The following is a 14,939-nucleotide window of genomic DNA, read 5'->3' as shown; positions in this document are numbered from 1 at the left end:
ACCACTAAACTTCATTAAAAAATTCTGGGTTTAGCACTTGAAATTCTGCTGCATGTTTTGCCAGGCAAAACTCGGTGTGTTCAGGTCTGTAGTCACCTTAATAAAAAATACCTCATAGAATAACCAACTTGCATCAGCCACCAGGGGCTACCTAAGCCTCATGAAATAATTCCACTATTTTCAGTTGTCTGTACTTGTTCTGTTGGCTTTTTTTTTTTTTTCAGTCTTCCTCTGAAAGCGACCAGGATACTCCCAGGATGTGACTTCTGTTATCCCCATGTTTTTATGTACCCTGGCTAACTTTGCTGGCAACTGTCATTTATCCAGTGACAAGAATGGCCAGTGACTTCCTAGGCAACAGGATTCAGCATCAAATTCAGAATGCGTATTATTTCATTAGCAATGCTGTTTAGTTCAGAATAATATTGGCTACTGAGTACTCCAAAACCCTAGACTGGCTGGCAAGAAATCCAGTCCTAATGCACACACTCACTATTCAGGCAAACGCAGAAAAAAAGACACAAACACATCTAATAAAGTGTGAGGTGGGCAATGCAGGGTGAAGCAGTGTGAATGCTGCCATTCCATGCTGCTTCTGACTATTTCAAGCACACACTGTCATAACATTTGCTCCCAAGAAACTCATTCCACAGCTCTCCTTTATCAGCAGATTCAAACACCTGTTTTTTATCTAAAACTAAGCACAGATCAATCATAGCCCTTTTACAAGCTATCATGACTGGCCAACAGACGTACTCATGTCTGTGGGTATTTTAGTTGTTAGTTTAAAGTTCTGTTTATGCTGGAGAATGTGGTCAAAGTATTATTCTATATAGTTTTCATGAGTATGTTGGGACTTGCATGTATTCAATACATTTGGTAAAAAGTGGATTGGTTCACAGACTACGTATGTGGTCTACATGGACTACCTAGGCTGACAATGCACCATAAAAAAGCTAACTTTCTACCTAAAACTGTAGAGGAGATACCTCGTCTCTTATTTAAAAGACAATTCTTTCTGTGAATATATCTATATATCTATACCTACCTATGCACCTGGGCAGGGGTAAGGACCTGTACTACAACCCCCTGTTTGAAAGCTTAACCAGGCAGTCTTGACAGCTAGTTAACAGGTTTCCAGCTGTAGAAGGCACAAGACCATATGAAGCAGAAAATGCCGATGGCTCCTTGGGTAACTGCTGGTGAGTTCCAGCCCCACCAACTCTGTAATCCAGTGCCTTTATTTCAGGTGGCATCAGCAACAAGATAAGGTCACACCCCCCCTATAAAGGAATCACGTATGAGACCTAAAATGCCTGAAAAACGTTTTCTAGCAAGTAATATATATATATATATATATATACACACATAAATATGAACATATGCATGCAAATGCTCCCCCCATGAAGTCTACATTCATCCTAGTCTACCATTTCAGATTTTAAGGGAGTGATGAAACAGGGCAATTTTGTTGATCTTGGAAAATGTATTGGATTGCTACAAATATAACTTACAGTGTACTCATGGAAATCCAAAATGCTATAGAGAAACAACACAAAAATCATATCAAAGCACTTCTTTATATTTAAAATACAACTTCCTGGCTCTGTGCCACGGAACTTCCATGGGAAATTCTGAACTGGCTTGTCATTTTCATCAAAATTCTCTCTAAATCAGAGGGGAAAGTTTCACAATGCTGTATTGTGCTATTTAATCTTGCCTTTAGAGAAAAATCAATCACCAGTCCTTTCTGATTACTGTTCCTGAAATGTGCAACAACTGCTTCTTTTTGTTCACTTATGAGGAATACCTTATGTACTATATTAGGTATTTATTTTACCTGCTATGTTATTAACTTGGGGGTCATGTTTGATACAGGAGTAGTAGTTCATTTTGGTAACATTCAAGAAAGGTTGGCCAGGATGAACGCAAGACTTTTTCTCATGTGTGAGACACAACTATAAACTCCCATCCAGCTACCTTTCATGTGGAGTTAAAGATGCCTTCTCATAATTTCTGCTAATTTATAAGAAAACAAGTTACCCCACACATCACAAATACATGGCTAGAATGGTACTCAAAACCTCCCTTTGCCTATCCTCCCAAGGACTTTTCCTGGGGCAGAATAAATTAAAACAGTATTTGATTCAATCTTATTATTTGCTTTTCAGGATTTGAACCTATTCAACTTTGACAAATGAAGACAAATTTTATTTCTGTTGACTCCTGAAAAGTTTTGCGTTTTAAATACAATGAACCTGCTAGAGTTTTGCAGAACTCAATACCCATTTGGAATTGCCTCCTCTGTCTTTAGTTCACTCGTACAAAAAAACTATCGGCAAGCCTAGGTGTATGACTATTCCATATGCTCAAACCCACAGTCTGGGCAAAAAACAAGACAGTCTGGTTTTATTCACAGAAAAGCCTCAGAAGCTGCTGGAAAACCACATTTCTTGAAGTTCTGACTTGGTTTAAAAACAGAGCTGAAATCCACATCATTTTACAAAATCCTACAAAATTAAGTGTATGTGAGAAATTCCACAGCTGTAAGTTTATGGGTTTGAAGGAGCAGAGCTAAAGGGTGGAGTATTAGAGCTGGACTGCTCTTTCCTACTGCACAGGAGGATTTTTATCACTAGATCAAGCAGCAACACTTTGGCCTGCCTCCAACTGCATATTTCCACAGCAACCTCGCTGGACTCAGAAAAGGCTTCAAGCTTCCCGAGTGCAGAGGCACAGAGTAAGGGCCTCTCTGCAGATCCCTCTTCCATGTCCAAATAGCCTAACTCCACTAGTTCCAGCCTACACCGTGCTCTCTCTGTATGAACGGACGCTGCTCCCATAGCACAAAATGTACTGGAGCGAATTCTGAAAGCAACAACAACAAAAAAACCATGGCAAAAAACTTCAAATGGATTAATATACGTGCCAGGGTTGATCTTAATGATCCTGTTCTGTTCAGCAATAATCTACATTTCAGTAAAGTAGTGCTGAATTAGAAGAGAAGCATTTTAAACTGATTTTAATGATTACATGCTCACTTTAATCTATGCACAAAGTAAGGAGGTTAATTAATTACCTTTCAAAGTTTTCCTGTATGTTTCCTTACTCTGAAATGCCTTATTTCACCACCAGTATCTGGAGTTCTTTCCTGCTTCCCTCTTCACCCCCCCCGCCTGCTGTCACCGGCTTCCCACAGAGAATGTGCCTCTCTTACCAACAAAGATTAAACAGGGAACCATAAATCCAGCAAAATTTGACATGCACGTGAAAGAGGGAATATAAGCAAATTACAGAATCAATCTGCTCACAGAGAATGATGGATTTGAATTCCTCTATTTAACTTGTAAAATGAAGGGGAAAATTTCCAACTGTTTTTAAAACTAGAGGCATATTGGTTCCAGCTGCCACTAATCCTCCTTTTCTGTGGTAAGGCCATCAAGCAGGATGAAACAATACAGTATTTTGACACTGGATACTGAACAGCTGCACCCCATTTTCAAAGGCAACAAAGTATAGCAGCACAGCTAAGCTGCATCAGGAATCAGGCATAAGGACCAAATTTTAAGTTTCTGGGCAGCCTATATGATAGTGCTTCTGAGAACAGAACAACAGTACAAATACTTGGTTTTGCTCAAATTTATTTTCTAGTAGGCCTCGAAGCTATGCAATTTCACCTCTGTATGCTCCTTGCCTCCCTTGCTGCCCACAGTGGTAGTCTGAAGCACACCTCTGACACTGACATTGAGCAATCATCTGCATAATACCTGAAAAAACCTTGTTGTTAAAAGTTTTTGGTCTGGTACAGAAGCTGTTCATAAAGGATTCCCAGACTTTTCTAGACTTAGGTAGAACAGCACTGAAAACAGCTAGTTTTCTTGGCATGTACAAGAATTTAATGACTACCATACTGGCCCAGACCAAAGGTTCCCCTAGTCCGGTATCTTACTCTCCCCTCCTACAAGGAAAGACTCCTCCCAGGGAGCAAGTAAATGATATTTTCCCTCACACAGCCTTCCAGCTTCCCCCTGTCCAAAGCTCAAGGAATTTCTGAGCCAGAGGAAGTTTCTCTTCAGCTCCCCTGAAGAGCCTACCCTTGGAAAACAAGCGCCACATAACCTGTATAGGTGCAGAAAACAGGGGTTCCCAGTGGATCAGGATTTTGTCACCCATGCAGAACCACGCATCACACCCATGATCAATCAGTCTGATGACACCAGGAGTGCCAGACTCACTATATACGTATGGTAACTCATCTGCAGGCAGACTGGTCCTGGATTTCTAGACATCGAAGAGAAAAATGAAATCCCGCTGCTTCAAGTGGTCTGCTAGAAGTCCAAAAAATCTTCAGAAATGTTCAAATTCAAGTACAAAGCAGTATGTCCGCATGATTAAACAGCACATGGAAAACACCTTTTGTACATGCAAACATCTATATACATATGTATACACATCAGACTTATGGTAGCCCTCCTAGCTGTGTGCAGGAGACATGCACTTCAATAAAAAAGCCTAACTTATTTCTCAATTTAAACCCAAATTCTGTCCTTATATAGAGAAAGAGACTCCACCACTTTAAACATTCATAATTTGATTTTGTAGTAAACATGCTAACAGCAAACCATCTAATTTGAAGCAGGCTGTGGAAGGTGGTTGTTAAAAATATTTTTGGAGAAATCCAGAAAAACCTCCCTTTTGTAAGACTACTTAACAAGTCACCAGTAAGGTTATGACTTACTCTCCCAAAGACAACACAGTTGCACCAAATGTACTTTCAGTTTACTGTGGAATGATCAGAGAGAAATATAGCCAGGGTATCAGAATTGAATTTTCCAATAATCCAATTTTCTCTTTGGCTAGGAAGCCAAAGTTTGGGTTCACAGTGTATTCAGATTTCTGGCTCCATACCCTGCAAAGCAGTTAGCAGACTGGATTCATTCATTAGGCTGCTCAGCTATTATCAATCACTCCTCAGGTTTCACCCTCTGCCCCACAATAAAACCAGACAAATCCTCCCACTGAATTCAATGTCAGTATTTTCATGCACTTTGACACACATCTGACCAGCAGTTCAGAGGCACATGCCTGAACTGTCAGTAACTACAGAGCACACAGCCCAAAAATGCTGAGACAAGGACAGCACTATCATCAAGACTGGCAAAGGAACTGTTTAAAGACACTATTCTTTAAACTGTTCACCCCCATTATTTTTGACACGAGTCCCTGTTTGGTAGCACCTTCAGCTGCTGCCTGCTGCTTGCTCCTTTCAGAATGATTACCTTTTGTAGGGACACAATATAGGATGCACCTCAGTCTTTTAACAGTACCTTCAAAACTTACTTCTACTGGAGTCATGTATCAAAGAATGTTCTTTGACACAGCCTTTCAGGCCTGATGCTTTCCCACTGACACAGTAAATGTATTATTAATTTAAATGTCCTGGGAGCTGACTACAAGCAACTCAAGCATAAAATGCAGGTTTTTCTGGTCCCAAAGTTAGTGTTAACATTTTTTTCCCTTAGTGTTCTGAAGCTGAGGTTCATTTTTTTTTTTTTTTTTTTGCAGTGGAGATGTCATCTGCATTCCACAAACATGAAAGGTTGAGGACCCTTGTGCTATGAATGAAGTTGCACATTTTAGCAGCTCTAGAAACCATTCAGCTGTTATGTGTGGTCCCCATCTTCACCTTCCACAACCTCAGATACCTGCAGAACCAAGCTGTCAGCCTCATCCACACACAATTTGAAATCAAACAATTTTTCTGTGATACTTTTCAGACAGAATTATACTTGCATGAGGCTCAACTTTACAGCAACAGTTGATTGGCTAAAGCCAAACGTGAAATTGTATCTTGGGTGAACCACCCAAAACCACATGGCAAGAGAGCAAACATGACCTGCAGCCAAGTCCGTGCACTCACCCTCAGTTCTGAGCCACAGACTCCAGTTTCCTAAAGGAAGCTGCATCCCAGCCTGTAACTCCCTAACCTGTCTGCTAACCAGACGTTTGAGTCCAAGCCCTTCACTATCCTCACAACAGTCAGAGGTTACAACAGGCATCTCACACTCAGACCAAACAGCATTGTCTACCAATTTAATACAGACTAGGTTCATTTTCCACAATTACTATGTTGCAAAATACAGATCAACTCTTCATACAACTACTCTGAAGTCTCCCCATGACACTTTTACCTAAGTAAAAAGTTTTTCTTTTACCTGACACACAGTAAAAGCAAAAGAGTTTTGCACCATGGGGTGCAGAAAAAAGTTTGATGATGATAAAGACTAAGATCACTTTTCCAGCCTCACTGAATATGCAGGTTTCTCTGCAGAAGGAAATTCACTTAAAACATGTAATTTTACCAGGTTAGCTGTATTGATATCATTCCCTGTGAGGCCAAAATCAAGATTTAATGGCTACATTTTACACTGCTGACCTAGAAGTCTTTTAGTAATACAATGTTTTTTCCATATAGGAAGTGTTCCAGAGGCAAGAGGTACATAAAACATTTGACTGTTTTCCCACAGTGTTCGTGCAGATTCTCTTCTTCTGGAGGTCACAGACCAGTTATTTTGGTATTGAATACAAATGTCACAGATACAGAGTCATTAAAAATTCCATTCAATCCACATTCTGAACTTAGTGTTTACACCCACCAATAGCCATCACATCCAATACAGACAACTCTGAATTGCTAGTGTGCTGTCTTCATGCCATTTAACAATCCTCACAAGATCCTTCACCAAACATATCAACAGTTTAACAAACAAACCAGAAAATCACAACCACCCTCATCCTTAAGCTCCATCTTGACATGATAAAGTATCCTACTGTGCATCACTTGGAGGAACACTTCATAATCCTTCTGCAGGATCTGTGAATTGCTACAATTTCTCACAATCAAATCACTTCCATGTTATTTGCTTAAGTATCTTCATGGATTATGTATCTATCTATAGGTATGTATGAGGAGGGGGGAGAGGGCGAGTGCTTGTGCCTACATTTATGTACACACAAAGTCTAAACTTTTAACTTTCAAACTAGCTGACTGCCGTAGTAGCTCTTGCACAGGGAACATGCATTCACTGCCCCATAGGTGGACTGTACCTGGGCACACCTTCTTTTTCCCCAGGATAACTACAGTGATTTTGACACAGCTGACATAGTTTGTGGTATTGCACTTACCCTGGGCGGGACAGTCTGCAGGGCTGTGATATAGTTCTCCAAGGCAATGCGGCGACGGTCATTCAGCATGGCTTCCACCCGTGCCATATGAGTCTCCACCAGCTGTTGTCTTTCATTTGCTGCTTCTTGTTCCAGTGACTCCACTTTCTCCTGGAAATGCTGAAAAAAACATCCATCACAACAGGGACAGTGAAGACATCAGCAGAGACCAGCTGACGTGAACACCTCTGTCTGTAAGTTACCAAAATCTTTCCCCATGTCAGTCTAGCTTTGCTTCTAGGAACTCTGCACCGAACACACCTTTTACTGATTTCAGTGGGAACTGCCCATACCCTGTATTCCTGAACACCTGTCATATTTTATTAATCTAACAAAATATTCCTGACAAGTTCAGCACAACCACCAGTGAATCCTTCATTTGCCCCCTGAGACAGTGGTTCAGTGCTACAGAACTGTGCCTAGAGGAGGGTGGAATCTGGCAAGTATACAACCCCATGCCATCACAAGTTATCAACATGTCTTCACGAGCAAATCTACATGTGAGGCAAAAAAAAATTTCAACCAGACCAGCGTCACTACAATTTCTGATAAACTGGCCACCAGGAAGAAAAACTGAGCCCAAACTTATTCCAATCAAGGTAAAGACTGACTGGGTAAAATACACAGAAGGAAAAGCTGTGGGATCTAATGTGCAAAGCAAGCTGGTTCTGAATGTTACCCTTTTATAGTTTTCCACTGAAAACATTCTAGCAGTACTGAATAATACCTGACATAGCCACAGTGGGATCCAAGGAGTGTCTGGCTTGTCAGAAATTTTGAATTACAGTATAATTTTGAATAACATAATTTTTGGATGAGGGTTTCTTTCTGAGAAAACTGATGGTGATTCCCTCCTTAAATTACATTTTCCATCCCTGCTTTGAGCTTAGGTCCTGCAGCTTACATTAGCTTATCACATCCTGAATTTTGAAAGGTGCCCATGGGAACTGAGTTTTCAGTTGTCACTGAAGGCAAATCTAAATTCAAGTGAAATTCTACCCTGCCATGCAGTCACGAGTGATGTCCTGCACCAGTGTTCCAGGGACTGGTGGCTGCAAAGTAGAGACACACAGCAGACACCAACAGCTGGAAACAAAAACAGCAGCAGCAAGAGCAGAGAATAACATTAAAACCCCCATAGAAGTAGGTTTTAAAATTGTATCACACCCAGCACCCTTTGTATTTTAACTGCAGCCCCAGCTGGTAAGGTTGTGGTTGCGTTTTCCCTTACCTGGATAACAGCTTTCTTATCAGCATTTGGCAAGTTCTTTGCTTGGCGTTCTGCCTCTTCCCACTCTCTCATGACCTAATGAACAAAACAAGGAGCATGACTTTTGTATTCTCCTCTCTTGTCTCAAGGCTTAGCAACAGCCAAGCACTGCAGCTCCGCCAACCATCTTTTTACATTCCTCTCCTCTTTTTATCTCTATAAAAAAAGTGGTTACAACATTTAACGAAGGTAGGATCCTGTTATTAAATTAAACAAAGACAGTACTTCTGCGTCTGAACATTGTGCCAAGCTCTCACAACTCTGCTGTGAAGCAACACGGCCATTAACCAGCCCTGAAGAGAGGGAAGTGAAGGTCTTTATGGATGAACACACCAATCCCTTTTCATCTTAGACAGAAAGGAAACTGCTTCCATCTATTGTATGTCCTTGGTCAAAATGAGTGAATTTCAACTTGTTCTAATTGACACTTTTTTTGGTAGCACAAGAATTTTACATTTATTTGGACTACATCGCTGGCCTTTGAGTGGGACAGATCTAGAATTACATGCAATTTGTGCTAGTCTGTCCAGAAATAGGTGTCCAACACTTCAAAAACTGAATGTATTTATATCTCAAGTACAATGCTGACAGAAAAATTATGTAGGAGAACTTCCCCTACCATTCCTTTCAGCAACGTGACAGGCCACCTCCTCCTGTAACACAAGGCAGTATTTCAATAGTCAGGGAATGAGTTACTCTTAACTTGCTCTCCACGACATCTGGAACCTTCTCGTGGTCTTACTTAGGGACTTTATTCATTTCACAACTAGACAGCAATCTCCTCAGATAAAACATTTTACGCAGGAACAATCGCTCCCACTGAATGCAGTACACACAAATAAATGACTTGTTTATTTGAAGGATTAACACAAGGTCAGAAGAAGACAGAAGAACCCTAGAAGCAATTACTCAAAATGTGCATTTCTTTCCTTCCTTTCTCACCAAAAAACACACTTTTGTACCATTTAATAGAAATAGTCAAACATACCCTTTTTTAAAGTGGATTTTTGAAAACCTCAGAGTCCACAAGGATAACTGAAATTTTACCAAGACCAATACCAAAGGCAGGACAAATTAGACCTGCTGTGTCTCATGTCTGCAAGCTGAGGCTCTACCACTCAGCTCCTGTCTCAGGTTCCTCAGTTTTCCCACATGTTGGCCACTGCTAATTGGGCTCCTTGATGGGCAGACTGGAGAGTACTGGTGGTGCCTCAGGGTAGCTGGCTGAGCCTGTGCCTTTAAAAATACAACCCATTCCTTGGCTCAAAGGAGACTTCTACAAGTTCCAGTCCCTGAAATGTAATCCCCTCTCAGGCCTAAATAGGGTTGTAGACCCTAATGATTAACAAGCATGCAAACGCCTGCACTCCAGACTGACTCAATGCATGGGATTTTCTTGTGAAGTTTTCATCTTCCTTTTGATCCAAATCCTGGGAATGTATTTCAAGACAGCAATAAATCAATCATAGTAAAACCAGATCAACTCACTATCAGTGAAATTATTTAAGAGATTCTGGCCTCAATAACAGCTCAAGAGAGTTGAGACATATTTTGGGAAGCTAATGTGATGCTGAAAACTTTAAAGTGGGAAATTGTTTTGTTTGCTTCCAGACTTCAGAGGGGCATGGTTAGACAGCAGTTGTAAGCACAAAGACCTGAAGTCAAGTGCTTAAAATCATAGTCTTAACCTAACTCTGCTCTTTTACTGGGAACCATAAACCGGAACTTAAGTCCCAAGAATTGTACTACAACCTACATAAACTGGCAGTCTGAAAGTACCTCTTCCATTTACATTATCTTCTCATCAGACAATATGCATTGATGTGCAAACTGCAGCCAAGCTCTAAGGAGGCAGGAACCCAAAATTTACAAGGACACATGAAAATTCATTTGCAAGGGTTTGTAGTAAGCAGCTGAGGACAGAGAACATGATGCACAATGCACTGAAGTTACAGGTCACTCCACCATCAGTTACTTTCCCAGTACTTTGGCACAGGAGATTTTCCTGCTTCTCTGACAAAGCAAATCTAGAAGACATGAACTGGCACCACAATGTAGAGCACTGTGATGTGTTCTGGATAAAACTTATTAATGCTCAGAGTGCTGCTGTGTATTAAGTGCACATTAGGTATGCATCTCTTAATTGCACGCTTAAGGCCATATGACTGTGGTGGTCGAGAAAACTTACATTCATGTATACAGACAGCACCCTTCTAGAGACCTGATATGTCAGTGGTGCGAGGAAGTGAATGTTACAGAAGACCCAGAAATTGTGGCATTAAAGTCATAAACTACAATGATATGATCAAGCTTGAGCGTTGGCCTAGGTTAGCAACTTTATTATTTTCTTCTCCCTCCTTTCCTTTTACGCCTTCAAATCACATCTCTGACATCTGCTTAATACTCTTTTTTACTCTGAATGAACAGTTCATGGGTTTTCAGAAAAACAGTTCCCTTCCCATCTTTATCCCCCAAACTAACGCTCTGCTAACCCATATGATGAAAACAAGTATTGTGGGTAATGTGATAAGGAGACCTTTGGCTAGACCAGGTCTCTCTGCCCATTTTATTTCTCTAAACCTTTTAAGGTATGGAAGGCAGGATGATAAACTGACAGCCTACACAGCTTGTTGGGAGGGATGTAAATTATAGGCTTCAGAGTTCAGCTCTGGTGCAACGAGAGTGAATGGCTTGTGGAGAAAAAACAGAACGACATAGCTGTTTACAAAACCAATATTCAACATAAAGACTGCAGAAGCTGTGCTTTGAGTGCTGATTTTTGCAACTGAGAAGACTTCAATGGTTGAAAGCACCTCTGTTCATAAGCTAAATAAATGAAGATACACTTGCCCTACAGCTACCTATGCACAGCAAAGCTACCACCCAGAGAAAACTTCTGCTCTCAACAAATCACCCAAGGTCATACCTTTAGAGAATTATGAGTGACTAAGAAATATGCCATAGCACACTGTAGTAAACCAAAGAGCAAGAAGGGAGAAAAAAAATTCTCCGGATATGCATGCACAGGAAAAGGCTGAACTTGGCTTCTATGCACTTATAAACCTATTCTCCTTCATTGACAGCACAGACCTATCAAAGCCATACAGATTTATGGCTCTTCAAGGCTTGGTGGCTTTGTGCAGGGTAAATGACAACTTCTGGTTCAGATTTAAAAAGCAAGCCATTTCAAAGTCAAATTTTTTCAGAACTCAGGACTTAGTGCCTGGCAGACTCCTTTTGAAATTGGGCTGTAGGGGACAGCAAGAGGGAGGAAGAAGGTATGGAGAACGTCGTTCATTATTAAGAGAGATGATAAATACAAAAATCTCATTATACTGAAAACAGCAGAATTTACTCCCATTTTTTACTCTGGGGCACAGAAGCGTATCTGCAAGAGTAGAATTTATGACAGACATTTGGTTATAGCAATCAGACCAACAGAGGTGCTTGTCTGAAGGTTTGTTTAGCTAGAAAGTCAAAGTCATGCCAATAAAATGACTATCTTTGTCAAGGGCTTCTGTTCCACACTTAGGTCTCGACGCTTTTCCTGGTAATAACATCATTAAACCTCTCCAAAGAGTGCTGGCTGTAACAGAGGTGGGCACTCCTACTAACCTGACAGCCAGTTTTAAGGATGGAAAGAGCCCTCCCATGCACGGTAATATAGATGGTGGGATTCAGAGAATACAGGGACCGGTGCTGTTTAACATCTTTGTCAGTGACATGGACAGTGGGATTGAGGGCACCCTCAGTGAGTTTGCCGACGACACCAAGCTGTGTGGTGTGGCTGACACGCTGGAGGGCAGGGATGCCATCCAGAGGGGCCTGGACAGGCTGGAGAGGTGAGCCTGTGCAAACCTCATGAAGTTCAACAAGGCCAAGTGCAAGGTCCTGCACATGGGTCAGGGCAATCCCAAGCACACATACAGGCTGGGCAATAAGGAGAAATACGTCAGAAAATAACAAACATTCAAAGGTTACACATGCATTGATGGATGGCTATCCTGTTTGCATGGGAATGTAGCTTTGCTGTTATGTGGAGTTGCATTAATAATTCCCAGGAAAAGCTTTAAATTGTATGCTGTTGTAATTCTATTTACAGTACTGCCTAGGAAAGTTTATAAGCCTTGTTGCTCCAGGTGTGATGCAGATGTAAAGGCAGAAAAACCTTAATGGTCTGTAGTCTAAGGGGGCAAACACTGAAGAGCAGAAGGGATTAAAATAATAGTCTGAACCAGAGGTGCACCAGGTCATCGTACAAAAAAAACAGAGACTTCTCTAGTAAGAGAGTCTTTTAGGAGCTGTGAACTATGAACCAACACAACCACCAACAGAAGCTGGATCTCTGCCTGTGTGAGTATCTTTATGCAAGAGAAAAAGAAATACGAGTTGTCAGAATTTCACAGTAAACAAAGGGAAATCTCAGAAAGAGGATATACATAATATCTGCATTTGCAGTGATGACATGTTTTGATTAAAATACTTAATTTCAATTTAATTTTTCTAATGATAAATTTCCCTACTCCTCAGATGATTACATTTTATATGTGAACTAGAATGCATCTGATTTTTTTTTATTAGTTAATTGGCTGTTGCAAAGTGTGTATCAAATAAAACACTGCTTTAAAACTAGCTGCTTTATTAAATGAAAGAAATATCTGCATTTTGTGAACCAATTTATTTCAGATTATTACATTTATCATGATTAAAGAATGGCTTGATAATGTCCGTAAAACCACTGATCATTTCCTCTCTTTTTAATAGAAGAAAAATAGCCACTTATGCTGCTTTATAAACCCCCATTTCTCAGCTTTGAAAGAACTGGACTTTGAGTTAAAAAAAGTAAAATCTGTGCAGCTGGAGGACTTAGCTAGCTACTCTCACTTGTTAACTTTAAAGAGAAAAACACTGACAGCAAAAGCTTACTGAGTTAATTTGTTCAGCATTGTTTTAACATAACAAGTAACAAATTAATTATTAGTTAAATATATATTAAGACCATACCTGATTTTAAAGAAAATGTAAAAAGCATTTTTAAAATAAATTGTCAGAAAAGGAGACCAATGTTACGGGACACAGACATATCACAATTCATGTGAGGAGACACAGAATGGTAAACTAACCAGCTTTTCAACTTCTCCACGAGACCTTGTATTTGTTAAACATTTGAAATGTTAACTGGGAGAGGCTAGCTCGATACTGTACAAAATATTACTCATAGAAGGGAAGAATAATTTTTAAAAGTTAACTCTCTTCTTCAAAGCTCTGCAGGGGATCTGTGTACTTCAAGACATACACACTTTGAGCTATGATTTCAGAAGCAGCTTAAGCAAATTAAACACCAAAGATCTATCTTTCTTGACATACCTATCGTGCTGCTGTTTCCCAGGTCTGATTTAGCTTGCTGAACTGGCCAGAGTTGGTTCTTTTACTCTTCTTCAGCAGAGTGACCTTGCAGGGAGATGAGGGGGCTGACCCGCGTCACCCTGCAGCTGTACGCTCATTAGCGCTGACAGAAAGGATGGCTGGGAATGTGCTAACGAGGGCAGAGCACCTGGCAGCACCAGCGTGATCTTCAGTCAAACCCCTGAACAGCAGGCTCCATTTATGAGGTTGCTCCATTTATGAGGTTGCCCCAAATGCGCATTGTAAAATGTGTGGTGCATTTACCCAGAAGTTTTCTGACGCTACGGTTCAGTGCTTTTCCCAGCTCATTTTGTTGGCCTCAAGCACTGACATTCTATGGTCTCTGTATGATGTTTTCTGGATGCCTGTGCACTGAATTAGCTCTTTTCCACAAATCATCAGTTTTGTAGAAAACTGAAAGTACACAGTTCACTCAAATGCTGCCCTTAATTACTCAGCTTAACCTTTACATATTGGGATTTTGGAGATAAACCCAAAACCGCAGTGAGAATCTGAGGACTGTTCCTGGGAAACCTGACTTTTGCACTGACTGTCCTTGTCCTTCAGGACACCCACCCCTTCGGTATTTTTAAAAAACAGGCTATTTCAAGGGGAGGTAGTAACAAGGTGACGACTGCAGTACCCGCCAACCCTCTCTGTGCCTAGCCAGGGCAGGATCTCTCTCCTCTGGCGGGCAGGCTGTGAGCACAATGGTTTTCTATCCTCCCAACTCCCAGCCCGTCCTTCCCAAACCCAGTGCTGTAGTCACACAGAAGTCTGTTACGAGCAGGACTGGGATGAGGCTCTGCCTCGGCAGGAGCACAGCACGCAGGTGCCTCGTGCCATCGCTCACCTCCCTCCCGACTCACCCCACGGCTTCGGGCCGGCTCCCAGCCGGACGCTGCACGCACCTGCGCCCGGCAGCGCTCGCACCCCTGCTGCCTCGGCCACTGGGCGTCCTAATGAAGCTGTTTAATCTTCCAGAGGAAAGAAAATTATAATACTTAAAAAAAAAAAAAAAAAGGCGTTAAATGGGGAC

The 14,939-nt window shown here is 41.1% G+C and overlaps 1 protein-coding gene across 5 annotated transcripts in view; it reads right to left on the bottom strand.

The window, feature by feature from the left end:
• LOC104363994 (amyloid beta precursor protein) overlaps positions 1-14,939 on the bottom strand; it is a 220,877-nt gene that overhangs the window by 53,676 nt on the left and 152,262 nt on the right. For 4 of the 5 annotated variants that reach the window (XM_042789042.1, XM_042789044.1, XM_042789040.1 and 1 more), the window contains 2 exons: positions 8,456-8,530; positions 7,186-7,344 (listed from right to left, as the gene is read on the bottom strand). In XM_042789042.1, coding sequence (XP_042644976.1) covers positions 7,186-7,344; positions 8,456-8,530 — 234 coding nt within the window. The remainder of the gene's footprint in view (positions 1-7,185; positions 7,345-8,455; positions 8,531-14,939) is intronic. The other variant, XM_042789041.1, reaches the window with a different exon arrangement.

This window comes from Tyto alba, unplaced genomic scaffold (assembly GCF_018691265.1).
Source record: "Tyto alba isolate M040663 unplaced genomic scaffold, T.alba_DEE_v4.0 Super-Scaffold_14, whole genome shotgun sequence".
Classification (NCBI taxonomy): domain Eukaryota; kingdom Metazoa; phylum Chordata; class Aves; order Strigiformes; family Tytonidae; genus Tyto; species Tyto alba.
Note: the sequence above shows the minus strand (reverse complement) of the source record. Positions and strands in the feature narration are given on the sequence as shown.